The following is a 27861-nucleotide window of genomic DNA, read 5'->3' on the forward strand; positions in this document are numbered from 1 at the left end:
CATGTTTTGATGAATATGTGTCGTGTGATTCCCCCCACCTCGGTGCAAGCACTATGCAGGTTATGAGCCTTTTTTGAGAGTAAGGAGTAGAACGTACACGCATAAATGTGAAAGTCTACACACCCCTGTTCCAATGCCAGGTTTTTTTTTATAAAAAAATGGGACCAAGATACAGCCTTTCAAAACTTTTCCAACCATTAATGTGACTTATAACCTGTCCTACTCAATTGAAAGTAAAATTAAGTATTTTCATTGCGGTAAGTAAAAATAATACCTCTGCGGATCGCGACTTGTGCAGTAAGATATGACCACAAACAATGTCAGTAAAAGTCTATGAGAACAGCTAAACTTTGGGGTTAATTAATGAGAGGCATTTTAAATGGTGGCAGGTCTATGCTGACTTCTATTTAACATGACTTTGAATGTGATTGTATAATTCTGAACATTGTATAATTCTGAACACAATCACATCCCCAATTACAAAAGCATGTGCACACCCAGTGTAAATCTACTCAAGATACCTGAAGTACAGTACTTTCGTTACCTTCCACCTCTGGTAATCTGTGATGGATGTACTACAATTTTGGGGTTAAAAAAAAAAAAAGATTATAACGCGCAATTCTCCTGACCGACTGGAATAAAAACTACACTCCCACAATGCACCTTAACGCGCAAAGTGACGTCACAACCACTCGCGCCAGGCCGTGGGGGGAGAAAAGGCTTGTCGTTGCGCATGCGCGACATTTATGTTGTTGTTTGTGGCGGTAAGATGGCGGCGCTCGGAGACACCTCGGTTTCGGGGGTGAACGGGTTAATACAACAATTCACAGCAATAACAGGTAAAAAAAGAACGCCTCGTTTCCACACCAATTTGACGGATATCGTATGGGGTACATGCCGGAACGGCTCTCTGGCTCGGGACCGACCAGGAAATGGGTGCGCAGTTGTAAGAAGGGACGTTAAATGTGGCTGGTGCCCCATCGCTGTCAGTGGGACGAAAAAAAAAAGCACCGCCCGTGTTAACTGGTCAACTCCACTAAAAGACTACGCACCAATACGTGTGAAACTTCCACCCCTATTATCGCAAGTTAACCTCGCATCCGTGGTGCTAGTTTGTGACGATCACTACAAGTTGCATATCGAGAGCCCGTAGCTGCTTTTTGTCCCACTTTTAGACGTCGCCTGTTGTGCCGTAAATACAGAATGGAGGTCTAACATTTTCCCTCCTTCCTTCATCGCCTTACTTGTCTTCTCTCCCCCCCAACAAAAAACGTGTCTGTGGCGTTAAAACCCATACCCATCATGGTGTAATTTTTTATTATTATTATTTTTTACCGGCAGACTACACAACTTAACATCCCTCAAACGGTTGTACGTTTGCACCTGATGGGAAAAAAATATGAGAGAGCGTGTAAAGTTTATTTAACGGAGACATGTTTGATGGAACACCGCTCCACCATGTTGGGAGGAGGCTGGAACGAGCATGCGCAGTTGGGGGACGGACGTGAGAAACTTCTACCGTGCAGGAACTGTTAAAACTCAGTACACGCTACACAGAGGACAGAGAATACGTCATTGTTAACGAGTTTTCGCAATTTTGAAACTTCAATAACCTCGCAGTGATAGAAACTATCAATACAGTTGACAACTGTGATACATACATCATCTGGAGCAGTTCACAATCATTATTTACGTAATAACTAGGCTTTACACGTTCAGGATTTTTGGGGCCAGTCACCGATCAGCGAGTTTAAAAAAAACGAAAACCGATCACCGATCCGATCACAAGATGGAGCAATATGTCTATTTACTGTATATACTTGTGTACTGTATACTAAGTATCTTCAAACTTATTCTATAGCATTTTAGACAAAAGGTAAAACATTAATTACCTCTAAGGACCATTCAAGGATTGGCCACTGACATAATTTTAAGTTTTGAGTCGGGTCAAACCAACATTACAACATGACAGAAATAATGGGTGCTAACTTAGTGTAATTAAATAACTTTATTGTAATTAAATTACTTCGCACACACTGAAACTTTAGAGCATGATTCAACAGAATGCTGGCATGTTTACGTACAACCGTTAGTGCTAGCATTAGCTTGCTAGGCTGCAGAACGTTTTGTTGCCTGCTTGCGAGCCGTATCGTATTCAAAATATGTGAACATAACTCAAGCAATCTGTGAATGAACATCCTCTCCCGAGCATCAGTGATGACCACTACGGTTTTCCTTTTTTTATTATTTTTTTTTCTCCCCACACAATAATTTTGCGCGATCTATTGTTGTTGTCATCGCCATGGTAATGAGTGTATCCGGTCTCATTTGAGTTGACAAGATAGAGCTCAGTGTTTGTAAAAGACGGCATGCGCTGGTATCGGAATACAAGATTTTATCGCAGTAGTCTAACAGAGTGCAATCGTGAAAGACCAAATTTGTCTTGTAGTCTGATCCACGCATTACATGTTGTCTGTCTCAGACGTGTTGTCTGTCCCACACCGCCAACGTTTGAAAAAAAAAAAAAACTTTATTGGCGGTCCGATATTTACAGTACTACGTCAAAAGACACGCGACAAGGCTAAAAATAAACGAGCTTTTAGATTCAAATATACTGTACACAATTGCGACGCGGAGTAAATGTCTTTTGCAGATCGGCGAATTATGACATTAAAGTCGATCAGCATAAAATAATTATCGGCCAATGCCGATCAGATCGGTGTAAAGTCTAGTAATAACATGACAAAACATAAAACATTAGAATTAAATGCATCATATTCACCAGAGATGCTGATTATTAAATGTATTAATGTGTGACAGATGTAGTCGAAGTTGGCTGTAACAAGTTTTGCTCTGACCAACCAATCAGAGGATGGAAAAATGCTGACATCATCAAGGGCCAGAGCTCTGGGCATGTGAGGACGAATTTGAAATTTGGTTAACGAAACAGACCCAATACTAATACAGTGGTTCCTCGACTTACGATTGATCGGACTTACAAGTTTTTTGAGGTAAGATTTTTTTGAGTTATGAGCCACCCACTCCCAGTTGAAGTTTAGTGTGAGACTAAACAAAAAACAAACAGAATGTATTTAAGCAAACCACATAAACTTACAAAAGTCCACTAGCTTAATGCTAACACACAATGCAAACGCCATAGACAGGCTAACGAAATGAGCATCAATGTCGCAGTGCAATGGATATTTGAACGCAAACGGTGCAGCAACACATGTAGACAGACAATATAAGAATACTCTGGCATGTCTTCTTTATCCACTGTGAAATAGGACATACTACTGCAGTTTACTGAGCAGTTGTAGCTGTCTTCTTCATCCATTGAAGTGTTATTAAGACACCAGGTAACTGTGAAAAAATGTATAATATGTCTTCTCTCATACTTCACTAGGGGCTACAGAGAGTGTTGGGAAGCATATGTTAGAAGCATGCAACAACAACCTGGAAATGGCAGTGACCATGTTTCTGGATGGAGGAGTGGTCACCGAGGAGCCCAGCACGAGTTCCGGTTCAGCAGCATCCAGCAGCAGGGTTCTACCTTCAGAGTAAGCGCTTGTTGCCCAACAAAAAAAAAAAAAAAAATTTAAAAAAAAGATCTTCCATGGTGGAACAGTGGACGACTGGTTAGAGTGTATGCCTCACAGTTCTGAGGACCGGGGTTCAATCCCTGGCCCCGCCTGTGTGGAGTTTGCATGTTCTCCCTGTGCCTGCGTGGGTTTTCTCCGGGAACTCCGGTTTCCTCCCACATCCCCCCAAAAAACATGCATGGTAGGTTAATTGAAGTCTCTACATTGCCCCTAAGTGTGAATGTGAGTGTGAATGATTGTTTGTTTATGTGTGCCCTGTGATTGGCTGGCAACCAGTTCAGGGTGTACCCTGCCTCCTACCCGATGATAGCTGGGATAGGCTCCAGCACTCCCGCGACCCTTGTGAGGATAAGCGGCTCAGAAAATGGATGGATGGATCAAGATCTTCCATGTTGTTGGATGGTAATTGTTTTTTTGTGTTGTGTGTGGCCACAGCGATGTACGAGCACCCATTCCCCAGAAGCAGGACATTCTTGTGGAGCCGGAGCCACTTTTTGGAGGTATTTCATTGTATCTTTTGTCACTTCATTCTTGCAGGCACTTATTGCAACCCTCTAATCTTTGCTGTGTCTGTTCCACCTTCAGTGCCAAAGCGAAGGAGACCTGCCCGATCCATATTTGATGGCTTTAGAGACTTCCAAACGGAAACTAGTGAGTCTCCTCCAGGGCTTAAACAAATAATTCGATAAAAGGATAAACCCAACCACCTATGCTTTTTCAATCGCTTTATATAATAAACGGTAACAAAACAAATATGTAATAAGCACATTCATACATTTGCTGCTATGGCCATAACTGTCACCCTGGAATTCAACATGCAGGCTGGCTAACAGTTACCAGCCAGGCGCTAATATGAGCTGACTATAGCCAACTCTACACTCTCATTCGACGACTCCCACATCACTTAACAGGCCAGACCTTTTCTTTTAAAGCCACATACACTCAAAGTCACAGTTATTATCGTGTGAACCGTGAGCATGGCGACTGCAAGTATCCAACAATAATACCTGCACCTAACATTCACGTTTTGTTGTTTAATAATAATGCAAAATAAATTTTTATTCCATTAATTGATTGGATAAATGGTAGAATAATTGATTCTAAAAATATTCTATAGCTGCAGCCCTAGTCTTCTTTGATAGCAATGCACTCACCACGAAGTTTGGTAAACAAGTACTATTTTCAGATTTTTCCGATTTATTCTAAGCTTCTCATTAATGCACCAAAATTGTATTTATTGTTTATGAATTTTCAATGAGCTCTATTCTGAAGTGTTAGCTGTTTACATTTTTAAATAAAATCCTATGGTACGGACATGGCCATTGAAAAAGGCAATTGAGTTCCTTGGAGTAAATGAATTCATGGTAGTATTTGTGCGGTTTCAATGTGAAAAAAGTAAAATCTGAACTTGTCTTTAGTGGGTGCCGCTTGTATGCCAGAGCCCTCGATTGACCAGATTTTGTGGTACTACAGAAAGCTGACTTGTGTCACTCTGTATCTTTTCATCCGCCATAGCTGAGATGTTTTTCCCCCTCACTCGTTCTCTGTCTCGTTCCAGTCCGCCAGGAACAGGAGCTGCGGAACGGCGGAACGGTGGACAAGAAACTGAGCACCCTGGCAGACCTTTTCCGTCCTCCCATTGAGCTGATGCACAAAGGCAGCTTTGAGACGGTGAGGAGTCTCTTTCGAACCGGCACGTAGAGCACATGCCTCGATTCTGTCTGCTGGCCTCCACTCAGAGGAAAGCAAGTGTGCTGCTAACGGAAGAGTGGGAAACTTATAGGCCCCTACATTTCTTTTGAGGTCATACAATTCAGAATATGACCAAAGTTTACAAGGCAGAAACATCAAAAGTCATATAAAACTTTGAATTGTTGTATCACCCACCTGTCTAGGATACCTGCTTCCAATTGGGGCTCATTTTCATAAATTACCTAGTAGGAGTTTGTCAAGTACGAGCCGTGGAATTCGCCCCCAAAATGGCTACTTCAAAACAAAATACAGTCCCCTCCAAAAGTATTGGAACGGCAAGGTCAATTCCTTTGTTCTTGTTGTATACTGAAGACATTTGGGTTTCAGATCAAAAGATGAATATGAGACAAAAGTTCAGAATTCCAGCTTTTATTTCATGGTATTTACATCTAGATGTGTGAAACAACATAGGACAGAGCACCTTTTGTTTGAAGCCACCCACTTTTCAAGTGAGCAAAAGTACAGGAACATTCATTCATTCATTTTCCGTACCGCTTATCCTCACGAGCATGCTTGATGGAGCCTATCCCAGCTGACTCTGGGCGAGAGGTGGGGTACACCCGAACTGGTTGCCAGCCAATCACAGGGCAGATATAAACAAATAACCATTCGCACCTACGGGCAATTTAGAGTCTTCAATTAACCTACCATGCATGTTTTTTGGGATGTGGGAGGAAACCAGAGTACCCGGAGAAAACCCACGCAGGCACGGAGAGAATATGCAAACTCCACACAGATGAGGCCGGGTTTGAACCCGAGTCCTCAGAACTATGAGGCAGATGTGCTAAACAGTTGTCCAACGTGCCACCTAGAATTGGAACATACATAATTAAAGTTAAGAACATTTAATATTTGGTGGCATAACCCTTACTTGCAATAACTGCATCAAGCCTGCGTATGGACTGAAATATGTACCACCAGGAATTGAATTTCAATTTACGAACTGAATTTGAAAAGTGAAAGTGAATGTAAGATTTTTTTTATCTGCAATGAAAATTCAAATGACATATTTTCACATTCAGTTTGATCATTTCAGATGCGGTTCGACAAATTCTGTTTCAAATTAGCTGTAACAGACATCCGGAGACTGTAAGGAATAGCAATCCATCGTCGATACACAGAGTTCGTCTTCGGCCAATCAGCGCCTTTGTTTTTTATCACGTGACACAGGGATTCTCCGGGAAGTCAAATCTTCTAACCGGCAACAGTATTTTAACATTTATACCACCTTTCCTTAACCTTTGTGGAATGCATTATATGGTCAGAAAGAGATAAAAAGGTGCTTCCGTTTGAACATAGGAAACGACATATGACACCGACGTGACGGAGTCATCTTTCTGGTTCTATTCCAACATAACGTCATCCAGGCATTGAACTCCATTCCTTCACCCCCAAAAACCACGAACGAAAATTTTAGTAACATGTTTTTTTATAAGTATAGGAATACTTTATAGTATTGTACTTTATAAAAACAGAGTAATAACAAAATGAAATCATATGTAATGAATTTAACAGATTTTGCATCATGATTTTGGTTTTATTCAGTGGGCTTCCTTCTGGTGTGTGTGCACCTTGGCCACCAGGGGGTAGTATAACACAGAAATTGATAATAATACCCTTAGATTTGGTGGTAGAAGACCATCAGAACTGAAAGCTACATTAATACCGGGAGTTGTTTTTGTTTAACGGTAAACTTCAATTACAGTGGGTATGGAAACTCTTTGTTATATTGCAGCCATTTGCTAAAATCATTTAAGTTATTTATTTCCCCTCATGAATGTACACACAGCACCCCATATTGACAGAAAAAAACAGAATTGTTGAAATTTTTGCAGATTTATTAAAAAAGAAAAATTGAAATATCACACAGCCATAAGTATTCAGACCCGTTGCTCAGTATTTAGTAGAAGCACCCTTTTGAGCTAATTCAGCCATGAGTCTTTTGGGAATGATGCAACAAGTTTTTCACACCTGGATTTGGGGATCATCTGCCATTCCTCCTTGCAGATCCTCTCCAGTTCTGTCAGGTTGGATGTTGAACATTGGTGGACAGCCATTTTCTGGTCTCTTCAGAGATGCTCAATTGGGTTTAAGTCAGGGCTCTGGCTGGGCCATTCAAGAACAGTCATGGAGTTGTTCTGAAGCCACTCATTCGTTATTATAGCTGTGTGCTTAGGGTCATTGTCTTGTTGGTAGGTGAACCTTCGGCCCAATCTGAGGTGCTGGGCACTCTCGAGAAGATTTTCGTCCAGGATATCCCTGTATTTGGCTGCATTCATCTTTCCTTCGATTGCAACCAGTCGTCCTGTCCCTGCAGCTGAAAAACACCCCCACAGCATGATGCTCCCACCACCATGCTTCACTGTTGGGACTGTATTGGACAGGTGATGAGCATTGCCTTGTTTTATCCACATATACCGCTTAGAATTAAGCCTAAAAAGTTCTGTCTTGGTCTCATCAGACCAGAGAATCTTATTTCTCACCATCTTGGAGTCCTTCAGGTGTTGGAATTCAATTCCTGGTGGTACATATTTCAGTCCATACGCAGCCCATGCGGGCTTCCATGTGTCTTGCACTGAGGTGAGGCTTCCGTCGGGCCACTCTGCCATAAAGTCCCGACTGGTAGAGGGCTGCAGTGATGGTTGACTTTCTAGAATTTTCTCCCATTTCCCGACCGCATCTCTGGAGCTCAGCCACAGTGATCTTTGGATTCTTCTTTACCTCTCTCACTTCTCCCCCAATTGCCGGACGGCCAGCTCTAGGAAGGGTTATGGTCGTCCCAAACGTCTTCCGTTTAAGGATTATGGAGGCCACTGTGCTCTTAGGAACCTTAAGTGCAGCATAATTTTTTTTGTAACCTTGGCCAGATCTGTGCCTTGCCACAATTCTGTCTCTGAGCTCTTCAGGCAGTTCCTTTGACCTCATGATTCTCATCTGCTCTGACATACGATATGAGCTGTAAGGTCTTATATAGACAGGTGTGTGGCTTTCCTAATCAAGTCCAGTCAGTATACTCAAACACAGCTGGTCTCCAATGAAGGTGTAGAACCATCTGAAGGATGATCAGAAGAAATGGACAGCACCCGATTTAAATATATGAGTGTCACAGCAAAGGGTCTGAATAATTATGGCTGTGTGATATTTCAGTTTTTCTTTTTTAATAAAAATACAAAAAAAAAAAAAATCAACAATTCTGCTTTTTTCTGTCAATATGGGGTGCTGTGTGTACATTAATGAGGAAGGAAAAAAATGAACTTAAGGTATTTTAGCAAATGGGTGCAATATAACAAAGAGTGAAAAATTAAAGGGAGTCTGAATACTTTCCGTACCCACTGTAGGAATGGCAATAAACAGCGTTCACCCTTTTACATCCAGACTGGAAATGAGTGCCGCTTGTGCAAAACCACCATTGGCTACTTTAACTATATCTCCCATACACCATGTACAATTGTCGAAATCCAGCTTGCTGATGTGTCTTTGTGGTTTCCAATAGGCAAAAGACTGCGGCCAGCTGGAGAACAAGTGGTTGATGATCAACATTCAGAACGTCCAAGACTTCGCTTGCCAGTGCCTGAACAGAGACGTGTGGAGTAACGACGCCGTGAAGACTATCATTAGAGAACACTTTATATTTTGGCAGGTAAGCGCTTTACTTACACTCACGTCAGGTGTTACTCTTTGCTCAGCGGCGTAAACAGAAATTGTATGGCTGTCAAAACTAGACTTTACACCTATCTGATTGATTGGCTGGCTTGATTGGTATCGGCCGACTTTGTCATAATTGATCAGCTCCGCAAAAGACATTTACTCCGCGTCGCCGTCGTATACAGTATATTTGAATCCAAAACCTAGTTTATTTTTAGCCCTGTCACGTGTCTTTTGACGTCATTTACGATCACTGGGCTTTGACAAATCAAACGCGACCGGATACACTCGTTACCACGGCCACAACAACAGCAATGGATTGTGCATGTATTGTGTTGGTCAAAAAAGAACAAAATGGGGAAAAGCGTGTGGTGGTCACTGGTGCTCGGGAGAAGACGTTATTTCAAGGATTGCTTGAGGTATGTTCACATACCGTAATTTCTCGTGTACAATGCACACCCAAGTATAATACGCACCCCCATAGTTGACCTCAAAATTCTGGAAATCCCTTCTACCTATGTATAATGCATTTTTACAATGTATGATTTTCCTTCTACCCATATGATCAAAACATGAAGTATTATCTGTATTTTGTTAGTTTAAAAATATATATATATTCTGAAGTTAAGCACTTTATTAGAACACGTAATACTTGGTAAATGTAAATATGTCACAGTTGTGCTCATATCTTTGATTACCCAGGTAGAATTTGTAAGATGGGTACAGTTCTTTAAAGAAAACATGAAGGGCCAGGCGAAACACACAACATTTTATTTTAATGGAATTTAAATTAGCCGGCACGGTGCACGACTGGTTAGCACATCTGCCTCACAGTTCTGGGGACCGGGGTTCAAATCCAGGCCCTGGTTGTGTGGAGTTTGCATGTTCTCCCTGTGTTTGGGTGGGTTTTCTCCTGGGACTCCGGTTTCCTCCCACATCCCAAAAACATGCATGGTAGGTTGATTGAAGACTCTAAATTGCCCGTCAGTGTGAATGTGAGTGCGAATGGTTGTTTGTTTCTATGTGCCCTGCGATATGCTGGCGACCGGTTCAGGGTGTACCCCGCCTCCCGCCCCAAGATAGCTGGGATACGGTCCAGCAGCCAGCGACCCTAGTGAGGATAAGCAGTAAAGAAAATGGATGGATGGATGGAATTCAAATTAAACTGTCAAAGCATTTCAGAAAAGTATTATCATTAAACAAAACATAACCATTAAGAAATTAATGATGGTTGTTGTTCAGTCATCAGTCGTATTTATTAAAAAAAATAAAAAAAACAGTATACACATATGCACAACTGTACATATATGCAGTCATCCGTACCCCGTACCCGTAAGAAAGTGTAGGCTACACCTTTTTCATAACCACTAGGTGGCGGTGGCAGATTGGAATGAAAGTTTACAGCTTTTTCATAACCTCTAGATGGCAGCATACATTTGTAAAATGTGAAAGTTTTTTTCCCCATTTTCCCCTATACCTATGTATAATGCGCACTGTTGACTTTTGACAATTTTTTGGGGAACGAAATGTGCATTATCCACAAGAAATTACGGTACTTTTAATATGATACGGCTCACAAGCAGCCAACAAAACGTTATGTAGCCTAGCAAGCTAGTGCTAGCACTAACGGTTGTACGTAAACATGCCGGCGTTCTGTTGAATCGTGCTCTAAAGTTTTGGTGTGTGTGTAGTAATTTAATTACAATAAAGTAATTTAATTACAGTAAGCACCCACTATTTCTGTCATGTTGTAATGTTGGTTTGACCTTACTGATTAGAATAGATGACCTGACGAGAATATTTTTGAAGATACTCAGTATACAGTACATAAGTATACACAGTAAATGAACAAGTCATTTAAATAGACACATTGCTCATTGAATCGGTGATCGGTTATCATTTTTTAAAAACTCGCTGATCAGCCCCAAAAATCCTGATCGTGTAAAGCCTAGTCATAACAAGATTAGATTTTACACAGATCTGATCGGCCTGATCGGTATCAGCTGATAGTTAGCATTTTATGCTGAGCGGCTGATCGGCTTTGTCATAATTCGCCGATCATTGATCGGCTCCGCAAAAGATATTTACTCCGGGTCGCCATCGTGTACACTATATTTGAATTCAAAAGCTAGTTTATTTTTAGCCTTGTCGCATGTCTTTTGACGTATTATTGTAAATATCTGACAACCAATAAAGTAATTTTTTTTTTAAAACGTCAGCGGTATGGGACAGACGACACGTCTGAGACAGACAACAAGTAACGCCTGGAACAGACTACAAGACAAATGTGGTCTTTCACAATTGCACTGTCAGACTACTGCAATAAAATCTTATATTCCGATACCACTGCATCCCGTCTTTTACGATCACAGGGCTTTAGCTTGTCAACTCAAACGCGACCAGATACACTCGTTACCATGGCGACGACATCGCGACGCGTGCATTATAAAAACAAAATGGGGAAAAACGTGTTCTGGTGGTCACCGGTGCTCGGGAGATTACATTCATTTAAGGCTTGCTTGAGGTATGTTCACGTACTTTTAATACGATACTGCTCGCAAGCAGGCAACAAAACGTTATGTAGCCTAGCAAGCTAGAGCTAGCACTAACGGTTGTGCGTAAACATGTTGGCGTTCTGTTGAATCATGCTCTAAAGTTTTGGTATGTGTGAAGTAATTTACATACAATAAAGTAATTCAACTTCAGTAAGTTAGCTTCCATTATTTCTGTCATGTTGCAATGTTGGTTTGACCTGACTGATTAGAATACATGACCTGACTAGAGCAGTGATTTCCAACCTTTATGGAGCGGAGGCACATATTTTACAATTGGAAAATCTCACAGCACACCAACAAACAAAAATGTCACAAAAAGTAGATCCACCGTAATGACTGTATATACTTCCTGCCATCTAATAGAAGAGCATTTATTTGTTCTGTCTGTCACTATGCCTCACTGGCATAAATAGAGGAACAAAGCAAAGCAAAGTAAATTTATTTATATAGCGCATTTCATACACAAAGTAACTCAATGTGCTTTACATGATTAAAAGCATTTAAAAACAAAGAAAACACAGCTTATAAACATTTAAAATGAAGAAGAAAAAAACATAAAATAAAATTAAAACAGCATACAGTGCAAGAAATATTTAAAAGTGGAAATGCTCTAAAAAGCATGGGGAAAAATAAGAGTTTTTAACCTGGACTTAAAAACATGCACACTTGGGACTGACGTCACTTCTGTTGGCAACTTATTCCAAAGACAAAGATATATTATTTCTTGTAATTTCACATTTTTTTGAGCAGTTAAGTAAAATTTCATAATTTCCCACAGCACACCTGAAGTTTTCTCATGGCAGACTAATGTGCCACGGCACACTGGTTGGGAATCACTGGACTAGAGAAGATACTCAGTATACAGTACACAACTATACACAGTAAATGAGAAAAGTCATTAAAATAGACACATTGCTCCATCTTGTGATCGGATCGGTGATCGGTTATCGTTTTTTTACACTTGCTGATCGGTGATCGGCCCCAAAAATGCTGATCGTGTAAAGTCTAAACAAAACCGTTTGTCATTATGCACAGCCAAGTTCCTGAAGTGGAGTCTTTGTCTCAATGTTTGTTGCAGGTATATCACGACAGTGAAGAAGGACAACGATATATCCAGTTCTATAAACTCAACAAGTTTCCATATATTTCCATCTTAGATCCGCGCACCGGTGAGTTGTCTTGTAAGCAACACCGACTTGTAATGCGGGTGGATTAATCAATTTGGGATTATTTTTTTCTTCTCTTCTCCACTCCACTGGGATAACTCAGCTACATTTTCCATACAACATGCCGAAAAATGTGTGCCTTTTTTTTTGCTACACTCTTTCTGAATCGGGGGCCTAACCTTAACCTGGGGGCCAAGGAAATTGCCTGTGAAACCCCAATTCCAATGAAGTTGGGACGTTGTGTAAAATGTAAAAAAAATAAAAATAGAAAAACACAAACTATAATGATTTTCTAATGCTTTTCAATATATATTCAAATGAATACAGTACAAAGACAAGATATTTAATATTCAAACTGATGATTTATTTTATTTTATTTTTTGGGCAAATATTCTCTCATTTTGAATTTGATGCCTGCAACATGTTCCTAAAAAACTGGGACAGGGGCAACAAAAGACTAGGAAAGTAGTTGAGGAATGCTAAAAATAAAAAAAAAACCTGTTTGAAACATTCCACAGATGAACAGGTTAAAGGTGAGTGTCATGATTCGGAATAAAAGAAGCATCCCAGAAAGGCTCAGTGTGATGTGGTGACATTCACCACTTTGTGAACAACTGTGTGAGCAAATAGTCCAACAGTTTAAGAACATTCTTTCTTAATGTACAATTGAAAGGAATTTAGGGATTTCATCATCTACTGTCCATAATATCATCAAAAGATTCAGAGAAATCTCTGCACATGAGCGGCAAGACCTGAAAACTGACATTGAATGCGTGAGGCCTTAGATCCCTCAGGCAGCACTACATTAAAACCGGCCTCATTGTATAAAGGATATTGCCATGTGCGATCAGGAACACTTCAGAACACTATTGTCAGTTAACACAGTTAGTCGCTACATCTACAAATGCAACTTAAAACTCTATCTTGCAAAGCGAAAGCCATATGACAACAACACCCAGAAATGCCACCAACCTCTCTGGGCCTGAGCTCAACTGAGATGGACTGACGCAAAGTGGAAAAGTGTGCTGTTGTCTGACGAGTCCACATTTCAAATTGTTTTTGGAAATCATGGACTTCATGTCCTCTGGGCCAAAGAAAAAAAAGACCATCCAGATTTTTATCAGCGCAAAGTTCAAAAGCCAGCATCTGTGATGGTATGAGGGTGTGTGAGTGCCCATGGCATGGCTAACTGGCACATCTGTGAAGGCACCATTAATGCTGAAAGGTACATACAGGTTTTGGAGCAACAAATAATGCCATCCAAGTGATGTTTTTTCACAGACAGTCCTATTATTTGAGCAAGACAATGCCACACTCTGCATGTGTTACAACAGTCTGGCTTCGTGGTAAAAGAGTGCGTATACTAGACTGGCTTGCCAACAGTCCAGACCTGTCGCCAATTGAAAATGTGTGGTGCCGCACATTATGAAGGGCTAAATACGACAGCAGAGACCCCGGACTGTTGAGCACCTGAAGTTGTACATCAAGCAAGAATGGGAAATAATTCCACCTACAAAGCTTCAACAGTTAGTGTCCTCTGTTCCCAGATGCTGATTGAGTGTTGTTAAAGGAAACATGTAACAGAGTGATAAGCATGCCCTGCTTTTTTTTAAGTGTTGCAGGCATCAAATTTAAAATGAGTGAAAAATTTGCAAAAACAAAGTTTATCAGTTTGAAAATTAAATAGCTTGTCTTTGTAGTAGGGCTGTCAATTGATTAACTTTTTAAAATCAGATGAATCACACTTGTGAATTTTAATTAATCATGATTAATCACAGGTGGCAAATATACCACACAAAATACCACTTTTTGCTTTGAGATGGTATTTTAAACTTGTGCTTCGATGAAAAGAGAGTTCGGCGCTGCACTAAAGGCAAATTACCTATTCTTTTCGAAAGTCTCATTGGGGTGACTTTTGAAGCTAAATTTGTTGCCGAGCTTACCAGTCAGAGCCTCCTCAATTATCTTTCGCACTGGTGTAAGGACCTGATCACTGACCTTATATTAGCCTGTACTGCATTTCAGATCTCCGTCTGCGGTTAAGGTAAAGGAGCGTGTGCGCTCAAAATATATTGTGCATCAAGGGGATAGTACATGATTAATCCGATAATTTTTTTGTGATCATGTAATTATGCATTAACGCTCTTACTTTGACAGCCCTACTTTGTAGTGTATTCAATTGAATATGAGATGAAAAGCATTTGCAAATTATTGTATTCAGTTTTTATTTGTTTTACACAACTTCCCAACTTCATTGGAATTGAAGTTTGTATATGGACCAGGTAAGCCATGCAGTTTGACTGCTCATTTTATGTTAAGTTGTGGGACATTTAAAATGTTACGTTTCAATTTGTTTGCATGCATGTTTTGATGAAGGAAAGTAAATTTCTCCCAAGAGGAAGCACATTATGTATAATGAAAATATATTTATATTAGTTCTCTGGAAGTTTATGCAAGGTAATGCCCCTGGTGGATGGGGGGGTGGGCTTTTGAAATGTTGGGAATCGGGAAATCAAAGCAAATTTCAGAAGGGGAAAAAACTAAGAACAAATATCTAATGAATAAAGAGGCAACAAATTGCTTGAAATCGTATTTTTGTGAACAAAACAAAAACAAACTGATATTGAGTGAAACACCGACCAGGATTCAATGCTGTCTTTAACCATGCAGTCCTGTTCACCACTCTAGGTCAAAAAATGGTGGAGTGGAACCAGCTGGATGTGGCATCCTTCCTGGAGCAGGCCACCGGCTTCCTGGCAGAGCATGGGCAGCTGGACGTGCCATCCTGCCCAGCACCACCCGCCAAACGGGCACGCTCTGTGGGTCTCTCATAATGTGTTGTCCCTTCATATCGGAGACTCTTACAATGTGTTCCTTTTTGTTGTTGTTTAGATTCGTGGTTAAAGTTATAATCTTTTGGGTTTCGTGATATTGCAGACAATGGGTCCTTGGTTTACAACGGGCTTGACATATGACATTTCCACGCGCATTGAAGCGCGCATTGAAGTAATTTATGTCACCATCGTAGGAACAGAATTCCGTCGAAGACCATCTAATTTTCAAATCAGAAGTCAAGGATAGTAGTTTATTCAACTATTGTTAAGTTACTGTAAATAGGGGTTTGGTAACAAAGAAAAATGCTTGTAACATCTCAATATTATTTAATACATATTCATCCATCCATCCATTTTCTACCGCTTATCCGAGGTCGGGTCGTGGGGGCAGTAGCTTTAGCAGGGATGCCCAGACTTCCCTCTCCCCAGCCACTTCATCCATCTCTTCCGGGGGGATCCCGAGGCATTCCAGCCGAAGGATGTAGCCTCTCCAGCGTGTCCTGGGTCGTCCCCGGGGTCTCCTCCCGGTGGGACGTGCCCGGAACACCTCACCAGGGAGGCGTCCGGGAGGCATCCGAATCAGATGCCCCAGCCACCTCATCTGGCTCCTCTCGATGTGAAGGAGCAGTGGCTCTACTCTGAGATACTCCCGGATGACCGAGCTTCTCACCCTATCTCTAAGGGAGAGCCCGACACCCTGCGGAGGAAACTAATTTCGGCCGCTTGTATCCAGGATCTTGTTCTTTCGGTCACGACCCACAGCTCGTGACCATAGATGAGGGTAGGAACGTAGATCGACCGGTAAATCGAGAGCTTCGCCTTTCGGCTTAGCTCCTTCTTTACCACAACGGATCGATACAAAGTCCGCATCACTGCAGACGCAGCACCGATCCGTCTGACGATCTCCCGTTCCATTCTTCCCTCACTCGTGAACAAGACACCAAGATACTTGAACTCCTCCACTTGGGGCAGGATCTCATCCCCGACCGGAGAGGGCACGCCACCCTTTTCTGACTGAGGACCATGGTCTCAGATTTGGAGGTGCTGATTCTCATCCCAGCCGCTTCACATTCTGGTGCGAACTGCTCCAGTGAGAGTTGGAGGTCATGGCTTGATGAAGCCAACAGAACCACATCATCTGCAAAAAGTAGAGATGCAATTCTGAGGCCAACAAACCGGACTCCCTCTATGCCTCGGCTGTGCCTAAAAATTCTGTCCATAAAAGTTCTGAACAGAATCGGTGACAAAGGGAAGCCTTGGCGGAGTCCAACCCTCACCGGAAACGAGTCCGACTTACTGCCAATGCGGCCCAAACTCTGACTCCGGTCGTACAGGGACCGAACAGCCCGTATCAGGGGGTTCGGTACCCCATACTCCTAAAGCACCCCCCACAGGACCCCCCGAGGGACACGGTCGAACGCCTTCTCCAAGTCCACAAAACACATGTAGACTGGTTGGCCGAACTCCCATGCACCCTCGAGGACCCTGCCAAGGGTGTAGAGCTGGTCCACTGTTCCACGGCCAGGACGAAAACCACACTGCTCCTCCTGAATCTGAGATTCAACTTCCCGACAGACCCTCTTCTCCAGCACCCCTGAATAGACCTTACCAGGGAGGCTGAGGAGTGTGATTCCCCCTGTAGTTGGAACACATTCTTAAAAAGGGGGACCACCACCCCAGTCTGCCAATCCAGAGGCACTGTCCCCATTGTCCACGCAATGTTGCAGAGGCGTGTCAACCAGGACAGCCCTACAACATCCAATACATATTACGATGTGACATTTTGGTACAGATTTTAGCAAGAATCATGGACGTTGACACAAATGATTTGTTTTCACCAGCCACACAAAATAATGTGGCGGGCCGGATGTGGCCCCCAGGCTGCGAGTTTGACATGCCTGCCATTTGGTTTTATTATATCCAGTGTCCACTAGATACTCTTTTCATCTAAGAGGCGTAGCATGCATTTTGAATAACTACTGTATCAGTGAATCGTGTGTAACAACTGTATTGATGTACTATGTGCTGTACTAATCTATTATTTGTACTGTTGAGTATGTGGAGCCCAGGAAGTTTAACAAACTGCTACAGCACACGCTAATGGGGATGCCGGCTGCGGCTGCTGCTTGAGACAGTCATTGACATGGTCACCAAAATATGTTGCCGACAACACCAAAAATAGTAAATATCCAAAGTTATTTAACATAAGATCACCAACACTTGCTGCAATTGCGATCATCCAGTCATTTCTGAGTTCATAAACAACAAACAATGGCGGGGTGCCCTCGAGCCATCTCATTTTCCGGGTCATACTGAGAGCAAGCGCATCGTCAGATTTACTTCAAACTTCACAGAAAACAAAAATAATAACAAGTGTATCACGTCCATATAGTTTTCTATTGTGTCCGAATCCTATACGTCTGATTTTTGATGCCGAAAACTGTTTTTGCAGTCAGATTTGCGCTGAAACAACCACAAGGAACATTTCTATCTTTGTCGAAACTTTGAATAAACACTAATGTAACGTAGATAACGTTAATGAAAACTCACCCCACAAGAATCTGAAAGTAGTCCTGTGGACGTCATTGCCTCCGATAATATAAGAGGTCCGTTTGCCAGTTATTTTCACTTTTTGCAGTCAGAGTTGCGCTGAAACAACCATGACTTCTCCGGCAATGTGTCTTCATTCAATCGACAACAAACAGAACTTCCAAAATAAGCAGAAACAGTTAATAAGTTGCCACGTGTCTCCTGATTGCCCGACCGTCGTATCCCCACTCCCCCAACACTGAATAGGCTACTGTATATTTCATACATATTAAGAAGACGCTGCTCATGAATTACGTGCACGTTTGGCTGATGCTGTTGTGCGGGCCAATGTCATACAGACTTCAAATTGGGCCCGTGGGTCGGGAGCTTGACATGTCTTCAATAGAGCATGCATTTTACCTGCTAAAGAGGAGACTCAAGGGAGTAACCCCCCTAAACAAACAACCTAGGCTTGTGTAAACTGTTGGGCCAAGTCCATCTCAAGATTTAAACCCCATAGAGCATGCATTGTACCCGCTACAGAGGCGACTGAAGCGAGTCTACATCATAGAAACGGAAATCTTTCGCTAACCGAGGAAGATCCTGCTCAAATTACACCCCCAAAACAAACAACTATATAAGGCTCTGATAAACTGTTGGCCCGAGTCCATCTCCAGACATAGACCCGATAAAGAATGTATTTTACCTGTTAAAGAGGAGAACAAAGGGAGTAACCCAACAAGAAAACAAGTAGTCCGTGGGGAACTGTTCAAGTACAATGGGGCCTTGACTTATGACATACGGTTGATTGTTTTATAGTTATGGCCTAGAAGCGTTTTTCTTACAAATATTTACAGTAATAATGACTATACTATTGTGTCAGTGAGCGACTACGGTGCATTCTGACTTCTATATAAATTCGGGTTACGCCATAGGAATGAAACTCATAAATCAAGGACCCCCTGTAATAATTTTGGTACTGTGTTTAGTTTGGTCAGAATCACACAGTTTGGTCGCCCCCCACCCGCCTTGCTATTGTTCTTCCTTGATTTGTTTTTAACAGCTGCATGCTTGTTTTCTGTTCTAGGAGAGTCTGATCGATGCCAGCGAAGACAGCCAGCTGGAGGCCGCCATCCGGGCCTCCCTACAGGAAACCCACTATGAGTCGTCTAATATCCTCGATGCCCCTGACTCACCCAGGTCGGAGGACGACTCGGACGCCGAGCCCTTCTCCGACAGCGAGGGTCCCATCTCGGTCGACGGTTCCGACAGCGAAATGCCAGAACCCCAGAAAGAGAAAAGTTCCACTAGCAAACAGCCCCCCGCAATCCCCACGGCCGGGTCAGCCCAGCACCGTCTTCATCCCGATAGCACGTCTTCCTGTCACCGGAAATCTCCATTTAAAGAAAACAACCACAGTCACAAAAAGGAGGAGAGCAAAAAGAACCACCTGGAGCCCTCGTTCGCCGGGCCTCATCAGCCACACCCGGACGCGGGTTCCGTAGGTAACTCGTGTGCGGCGGTAGCTGACAGTGCGGGGCCATCCAAGACCTGTGACGATGACTGTCCTGAAGACAACGGTACAGTACTTAACCATGTTAACCATAAGGCGTTGTTTATTCTGTCTCAAATGGTTAGCGATCTAAAGTGGGGTACACACATACCGATAATCGAGCCGAATGTGAGCATGCTTTCAAACTAGTGGCATGTTTGTGTGTGCGTTGGTGCGTGACACACACACACAAACATGGTCTCTGCCTTCCCTGAGGGTGCTTTAAACAGTTTAATGACCCCCCCCAGGTGTAGTTTACTGTTAAACTAAACACGCAACAAAAAGAATCATACACATTGTATATTCAAATACAAGACACACATGATTGTTTTAGAAATCACCCGCTTAATGCTAACAGCCAATAGAAACACCCGATAATGGGCTAGCGAGAATTAGCGTTAGATCACCGATGGGATTTACCTTCAAATAACATCTATTTATATGCAAACTAGTAACACATACAGACCGTTAATATAACAAAACTAACAGGCATATATTTTTCCTAATCTGTGAAAAATAAGTTCAATTAATTTTGTGTCGTGGCGTTCTATTCTTTTTAATGTAAACTTATAGCTCCATGCATGGATCGCACCACACTACCCCTAAGAGGCCAAGGTGCGCACAGTAGGAACAGCAGATAGTAATTTTCTCACCTGACTGTCTGACATGAAATCAGACTAAAAGAAGTGGGTGATTGGTGACAGAACAGTGAAATACAGGATTTACTAACAGCTGCGGCAGTAGGGCTATGCTAGCTAGCTCCTCCATTAGCCTCACCAGCAGTCAGGATGACAGCGCACAGTTTTCTTTATAAATGTTATCCAAAATGAATAAATCATCCATTGAATATACGATCAAAACAGCACAGGCCATTCATTTCGCTTTTATACTGGCCGCCTTTGGGAAGCCAGCACGTACATCGGTTGCCTCTGTCATTTTCCTGTTGGCCAACAACAAACTCAAGGCTACATGCAATACATTGAGGTCCATTGTTTGAATTCACCCACTTCTTAAGCTGCTAAACTCCTGAAAAGCTTGCTCGGCCCACTAGTTTGAAAGCGAAAGTTTATTTTCCTTCCAACTGAGTCGTGTTACTGAATCATGTGCGCTGATTCGGAGAATGAGGGATTTATGCACTTCCTCCTTTTTGTTTTCTCCTATGCACCTATTTGGTTGTTTTTCTTGAGAGACAGTATAAATACAATAATGTAAAATTGCGCATCGTTAAATCAATGTTCACGATTATGGTGGAGGGCTGCAGTGATGATTGACTTTCTAGATCTTTCTCCCATTTCCTGACCACAACTCTGGAGCTCAGCCACAGTGATCTTTGGGTTCTTCTTTACCTCCCACACCAAGGCTCTTCTCTCCCAATTGCTCAGTTTGGCCGGACGGCCAGCTCTAGGAAGGGTTCTGATCGTCCCAAATGTCTTCCATTTCAGGATTATGAAGGCCACTGTGCTCTTAGGAACCTTAAGTGCAGCATAATTTTTTTTTTAACCTTGGCCAGATCTGTGCCTTGCCACAATTCTGTCTCTGAGCTGTTCAGGCTGTTCCTTTGACCTCATGATTCTCATTTGCTCTGACATGCACTGTGAGCTGTAAGGTCTTATATAGACAGGTGTGTCCCTTTCCTAATCAAGTCCAATCAGTATAATCAAACACAACTGGACTCCAAGAAGGTGTAGAACCATTTTAAGGATGATCAGAAGAAATGGACAGGACCCGAGTTAAATATATGAGCGTCACAGCAAAGGGTCTGAATACTTATGGCTGTGTGATATTTCAGTTTTTCTTTTTTAATAAATCAGTAAAAATTTCAGCAACATTTCTGTCAATATCGGGTGCTGTGTGTACATTAATGAGGAAAAAAATGAACTTAAATTATTTTAACAAATGGCTGAAATATAACAAAGAGTGAAAACTTTAAGGGGGTCTGAAAACTTTCCTTACCCACTGTATACACACACACAGGATCGGGACTGTGTATCGGCAGATACTTTAAAGTCCAAGACTTGGAGTCGGGTGCAAAAAATAAATAAAAAATGTGATTGGGAAATCCCTCGTGATATTTGTCTGATATTTACTTTTGTTTGATGATCTTTAACATTAAAGTGGGGAAATAAGAATTTGAGAAGGGGGCCAATACTTTTACTGTGACTTGTAAATGTAGAAATGTACAAAATGTACAATCATGTCAGTGTTTTTTGTTTTTGTTTTTATTTAACACAGGTCCCAAGGCCAGATTAATGCTTCGTTACCCAGACGGACAAAGAGAGCAAATATCCTTGTCTTCGCAAGCAAAACTTATGGTAAGAGCAAGCATTGTTTTCCACATTGAAATAACATGAAAGCAAACACTAATAGAACTGTCTGACATCATACTCTTCTGAACGGGCGATAATTGACATTTGTTTTATATATATATATATATATATATATATATATATATATATATATATATATATATATATATATATGCACACACACACTGTATATACCTATATATACAGTCCCCTCCAGTAACCCTCAAGTATTGGAACGGCAAGGCCAATTCTTTTGTTATTGTTGTATACTGAAGACATTTGGTTTTCGGATCAAAAGATGAATATGAGACAAAAGTTCAGATTTCTACCTTTTATGTCATGGTATTTACATCTAGATGTATTAAACAACTCAAGACAGAGCAGCTTTTGTTTGAACCCACCCACGCTTTTGTCACATATTCCTCTTTTGATCTGAAACCCAAATCTCTTAAGCATACAACAAAAACAAAGAAATTGACCTTGCCGTTCCAATACTTTGGGAGTAAATTTTTGTAGATTGGCCGCTCTATCGGTTTGGAGAAGCAAGAAGTTATCAGTATCGTGGCAATAAACAGTTGTCGTGCATCCCAAGTCATTTCTTTTCTTTTTGGTAAAATGCTTTCAAGCAAAAAACAAAGCAATAAAAACAATAGCACTTATGAACAATTTGAGAAATTTTACAGTAAGAAGCTTTAAACTGAATGAAAAGATACAAGTAACTTTTTCCTCTTTTTTTCTTTTTAAAAACCCCACCTTCTCACAGTCCAGTCAAAAATCAAAGAAAAACATCAGACTTTATTGTACCTGGAGTGTTCCCATTTACAACGCGGCACCCACAAAAATCCCTAAATGAAGGTCCAGAAGGCCCATTGAATGATTGTGATGCACAAACTGTTTTAATTCTTTACATTTTATTTAAAGCGGAACTAAACCCTAGATGTTGAAACTTCCTGTTGTATTGTAAATGTGCATATCTTTATCTGATGCTGTTTACAGTGAGGCAAAAAAGTATTTAGTCAGCCACCAATTGTGCAAGTTTTCCCACTTAAAAAGATGAGAGAGGCCTGTCATTTTCATCATAGGTATACCTCACCTATGAGAGACAAAATGAGAAAAAAAAAACAGAAAATCTCATTGTCTGATTTTTAAATAATTTATTCGCAAGTTATGGTGGAAAATAAGTATTTGGTCAATAACAAAGGTTCATCTCAGTACTTTGTTATATACCCTTTGTTGGCAATGACAGTGTTTCAAACGTTTTCTGTAAGTCTTCACAAGGTTTTCACACACTTTTGCTGGTATTTTGTCTCATTCCTCCATGGAGATCTCCTCTAGAGCAGTGATGTTTTGGGGCTGTCGCTGGGCAACACAGACTTTCAACTCCTTCCTAAGATTTTCTATAGGGTTGCGGTCTGGAGACTGGCTAGGCCACTCCAGGACCTTGAAATGCTTCTTACGAAGCCAATCCTTTGTCCTGGTGTATTTGGGATCATTATCATGCTGAAAGACCCAGCCACGTTTCATCCTCAATTAGAATTAGAATCATCTTTTATTGTCATGAACATGCATGCATGCACACGAAATTTGTTCTCTGCATTTAACCCATCACAGTGAACACATACACATGTTAGTGGAACACACTGGAGCAGGGGGCAGCTGAAGCGCCCGGGGAGCATTTCGGGGTATCAGTGTCTTGCTCAAGGACACCACAGCCGTGAGTCCGGGGGATGTTGGCGGATGGTCCAGTCGGGGTTTTGAACCAAGGTCCCCCACGGTGGTAGGCGATGATCTTAACCATTGGGCCACGGCTGCCCAATGCCATTGCTGATGGAAGGAGGTTTTCACTCAAAATTTCATTCATTCTTTCCTTTACGCGGATCAGTCGTCCTGGTCCCTTTGCAGAAAAACAGCCCCAAAGCATGATTTTTCCACCCCCATGCTTCACAGTAGGTATGGTGTTCTTTGGATGCAACACAGCATTCTTTCTCCTCCAAACACGACAAGTTGATTTTTGACCAAAAAGTTCTATTTTGGTTTCATCTGACCATATGACATTCTCCCAATTCTTTCTGGATCATCCACATTCTGTCTAGCAAACTTTAGATAACTGGACATGTACTAGCTTAAGCAGGGGGACACATCTGGCACTGCAGGATTTGAGTCCCTGGTGACGTAGTGTGTTACTGATGGTAGCCTTTGTTACTTTGGTCCCAGCTCTCTGCAGGTCATTCACGAGGTCCCCCCATGTGGTTCCTGATTTTTGCTCACCGTTCTTGTGATCATTTTGACCCCACGGGGTGAGATCTTGCCTTGAGCCCCAGATCGAGGGAGATTATCAGTGGTCTTGTATCAATTCCATTTTCTAATAATTGCTCCCACAGTTGATTTCTTCACACCAAGCTGCTTACCTATTGCAGATTCAGTCTTCCCAGCCTGGTGCAGGTCTACAATTTTGTTTCTGGTGTCCTTTGACAGATTTTTGGTCTTGGTCATAGTGGAGTTTGTGGAGTGTGACTGTTTAAGGTTGTGGACAGGTGTCTTTTATATAACGAGTACAAACAGGTGCCATTAACACAGGTAACGAGTGGAGGACAGAGGAGCCTCTTAAAGAAGAAGCTACAGGTCTGTGAAAGCCAGAAACTTTGCTTGTTTGTATGTGACCAAATGCTTATTTTCCACTATAATTTGGGAAGAATTTCTTGAAAAATCAGACAATGTGATTTTCTTGATTTTCTTAGTTTTATTTATTTATTTATTTTATTTTAAAAATGTTTTATTTTATCTGATAGGTGAGGTATACCTATGATGAAAATTACAGGACTCTCTCATCTTTTTAAGTGGGAGAACTTGCACAATTGGTGGCTGACTAAATATTTTTTCGCCCCGCTGTAATTAAATTGACAAAGTATATATAATTCTAAAAAAATCAGTTTAAAACACAGCATCTACTCACCTATGGTACCTGCCATTTTTTTTTTTGTCATTACGTGAGCAAAAGTTGCGAAAATGTGACGTAGCCAACCTTCCTTCTGGTGAAAGGGAGGATGTGATGTCACAATTAATGTAGCTACTGGCTCATTGCCTTATGTTTGAGCAAATCTGGTTTGTTAAGAATGGATCTGTAGAAACTGCGACTGTGTTTGGCTGTTTGCATCATACGTACAGTGCCGTGAAAAAGTACTGGCCCCCTTCTCAAATTCTTATATTTTAGCATAGTTTCCCCACTTTAATGGTTAAGATCATCAAGCAAATGTAAATATCAGACAAATATACCAGTAACGCAAGTAATTTCATTTATTTAGGAAAAAAAACTATTCGCAGTTACCTGGTTCTGTGTGAAAAAGTAATGGCCCCCTTTTTATGGTCATGCCACTGCATTTCAATTGGATTCAAGTCTGGACTTTGACTCGACCACTCCAAATCCTTCATTTGTTTGTTTTAAGCCCTTCAGAAGTTGACTTGCTGCTGTGTTTTGAATGTTATCGATCCTGCTGCAGCACCAAAGTGCGCCTCAGCTTGAGGTCACAAACGGATGGCTGTACATTCTCCTCCAGGATTTTCTGTTAAAGTGCAGAATTCATGGTTCCATCAATCACAGCAAGTTGTTCAGGTCCTGAAAGAGAAAAGCAGCCAAGACCATCACACTACTACCACCATGTTTGACTGTTGGTATGATGTTCTTTTTCTGAAATGCTGTGCTACATTTACACCAGATGTAATAAGACACACGTCTTCCAAAATGCTCAACTTTTATCTCGTCCTGAGTTCCTTTGTGGCTCCTGGATGAGTCATTGCTGTTCTCTTGGGATAATCTTTGTAGGGCAGCCACTCCTGAGAAGGTTCACAACACTTAAATGTTTTCTCCATGTGAGGATAATGGCTCTCCCTATTGTTCGCTGGACTCCTAAAGCTTTAGAAATGGGTTTTGTAACCCTTTCCAGACTGATAAATGTCAATTAGTATTTCTCAACTGTTCTGGTAATCTTTGAATTGTGTCATTTTGTTGCAGCTTTTTTTAGGTCCTTTGTCCGACTTGATTTTGTCAGTACAGATTCTGTTACATGATTTCTTGATTGAATAGGTCTGGAGGTAATCAATCTTGGGTGTGATCAGTGAAAATTAACCAAAAATTGTGATTGGCCAAAAATAATTCATGATTTAACAAGGTAATATGCTTTTTCACACAGGGCCAGGTAACTTTGCACAGTTTTCCTTAATAAATGAAATCACCATTTAATTACAGCATTTTAAGTTCACTTGGATTATATTTGTCTGATATTTACATTTGTTTGATGATCTTAAACATTAAAGTTGGGAAACTATGCAAAACATATAAGAACTTGACAAGGGGGCCAATACGTTTTCACAGCACTTTAAGTGTGTACATTCATTTGTAGTCTACTGGTTGTCGTGAGCCTACCTGGTTTAGTTTCACTTTAATTTAGTTTTTACTGTATATTTTTTTAAAATAAGGTACAATACTGTAAATGCTCGAATTTAAAAAACACGTTACAAAAATGTTTGTTTTTTTGGGGACAGATTTATGGCTTTTCATTCATTCATTCATCTTCCGTTCCGCTTATCCTCACGAGGTTCACGGGCGTGCTGGAGCCTATCCCAGCTATCTTCGGGCGAAAGGCGGGGTACACCCTGAACTGGTCACCAGCCAATCGCAGGGCACATAGAAACAAACAACCATTCGCGCTCACATTCACACTATGGCTTTCAAGTTCATTTCAATTAGGAAAGGATTTCATATTTGAATGTGTGTGGTCGCGGAATGAATTAAACTCGTACACTTTAAGGCTGTAACATAACAAAATGTGGAAAATGTAAAGTGCTCTCTGACCGTCAATTGCAATACTTCCTTGGATGGAATTCGTGTGGTCATGGTCATAATGTTGCCTAATGTTACTGTGTGACTTCAAGGTGCTGGTGAAACACGTCCAGTCCAAAGGTTACCCAAACGAGTGCTTTGAACTCGTGACCAACTTCCCGCGGCGGAAGCTCACGCACTTGGACTATGACATCACGCTGCAGGAGGCGGGGCTTTGTCCGCAGGAAACTGTATTTGTGCAGGAGAGGAACTAGCCCATGGTGGACTCTCAAACAACAATCATGAACAGTAAGAGGGACTGGGGCTGAGTTAGAGGAGGCTCGTGGTGGTTTGGGAGGCTCTCCTTTCCCTTCCCATCACCCAACAGATTCACAGCTCCTTTGGCCAGTACCAGATGCCAACAACTCTTTCATTTCTTAATAGGATTCAGGTCTTTCTTTTGTATTCCAGGCCCATTGGAATACAATGACCATACTAAAACTCATATTCCGATCAAATCCTCACCTATAAGGTTTCAGCAGGGACTCTCAGAGAAAACTTCTGAGTTTGTTTTCTCATAGCTCGCGTTATTTCCCCTACCAGGAAACAATAAAACGGAGGCTCGCTCTTCTTCATTCATTCATTTGGACCCAAATGTGCCCTATCAGCGACTCTAAGACAGTGACATTTCTAAAGAAGAGTGCATCGATCACCTTTTTACTAGCGTTTCTATCGGTCGATTAGAGACTAATGGACGATCCGTTACTTTTTTTGTGGAAAGCCAACGTTTGATACGGAACGACTTAAGGCAGGTGTGCATCTCGTCAGTCGGTTGGACCTTTGCTGTACAGAGATGGCCTAGCAAGCGAGCGGAAGAGAGAGAGACATTGAGGTTATGCTGTTAGACATTGTTTCCCTTCTTTCTTTCTTTCTTTCTTTCTTTCTTTTTATATGCTGCCAAGAAAATATGCCCATGTTGAAATATAACCACCAAAAACCAAGGGAGTGTTTGTTTGGTGTCTTGTTCATTCATTGTGGAAAATAACTCCGCATGGAATGCGGCTTCAGATGATTATTTTTAAGTATATTGAAGCGTAACGTATA

At 41.5% G+C, this 27861-nt stretch overlaps 1 protein-coding gene across 2 annotated transcripts; it reads left to right on the top strand.

The window, feature by feature from the left end:
* The first annotated feature begins 687 nt into the window (after positions 1-687).
* Positions 688-27758, top strand: ubxn7 (UBX domain protein 7). Of its 2 annotated transcripts, XM_061797778.1 has the most exons (12): positions 742-839; positions 2821-3011; positions 3407-3560; positions 4038-4102; positions 4188-4253; positions 5161-5273; positions 8848-8994; positions 12633-12723; positions 15409-15539; positions 19171-19663; positions 21868-21947; positions 26871-27758. In XM_061797778.1, exons 3-12 carry the CDS (start codon positions 3433-3435, stop codon positions 27030-27032), a joined length of 1476 nt encoding a protein of 491 aa, XP_061653762.1. In that variant the 5' UTR covers positions 742-839; positions 2821-3011; positions 3407-3432; the 3' UTR covers positions 27033-27758. The 2 variants fall into 2 exon arrangements, with proteins under 2 accessions (XP_061653761.1, XP_061653762.1); XM_061797777.1 differs by lacking the exon at positions 2821-3011 and having other exon boundaries at positions 688-839.
* Positions 27759-27861: the final 103 nt, after the last annotated feature.

This window comes from Phyllopteryx taeniolatus, chromosome 14, assembly GCF_024500385.1.
Source record: "Phyllopteryx taeniolatus isolate TA_2022b chromosome 14, UOR_Ptae_1.2, whole genome shotgun sequence".
Taxonomy (NCBI): domain Eukaryota; kingdom Metazoa; phylum Chordata; class Actinopteri; order Syngnathiformes; family Syngnathidae; genus Phyllopteryx; species Phyllopteryx taeniolatus.

What these genes read in the sequence shown, in the direction of transcription:
- ubxn7 (XM_061797777.1), top strand. Translation starts at nt 734, where the DNA reads ATGCGCGACATTTATGTTGTTGTTTGTGGCGGTAAGATGGCGGCGCTC. An exon ending in AACACTTTATATTTTGGCAG is followed by an intron (nt 8,995 to 12,632) that starts GTAAGCGCTTTA and finishes TGTTTGTTGCAG; the next exon opens with GTATATCACGACAGTGAAGA. An exon ending in CATCTTAGATCCGCGCACCG is followed by an intron (nt 12,724 to 15,408) that starts GTGAGTTGTCTT and finishes TCACCACTCTAG; the next exon opens with GTCAAAAAATGGTGGAGTGG.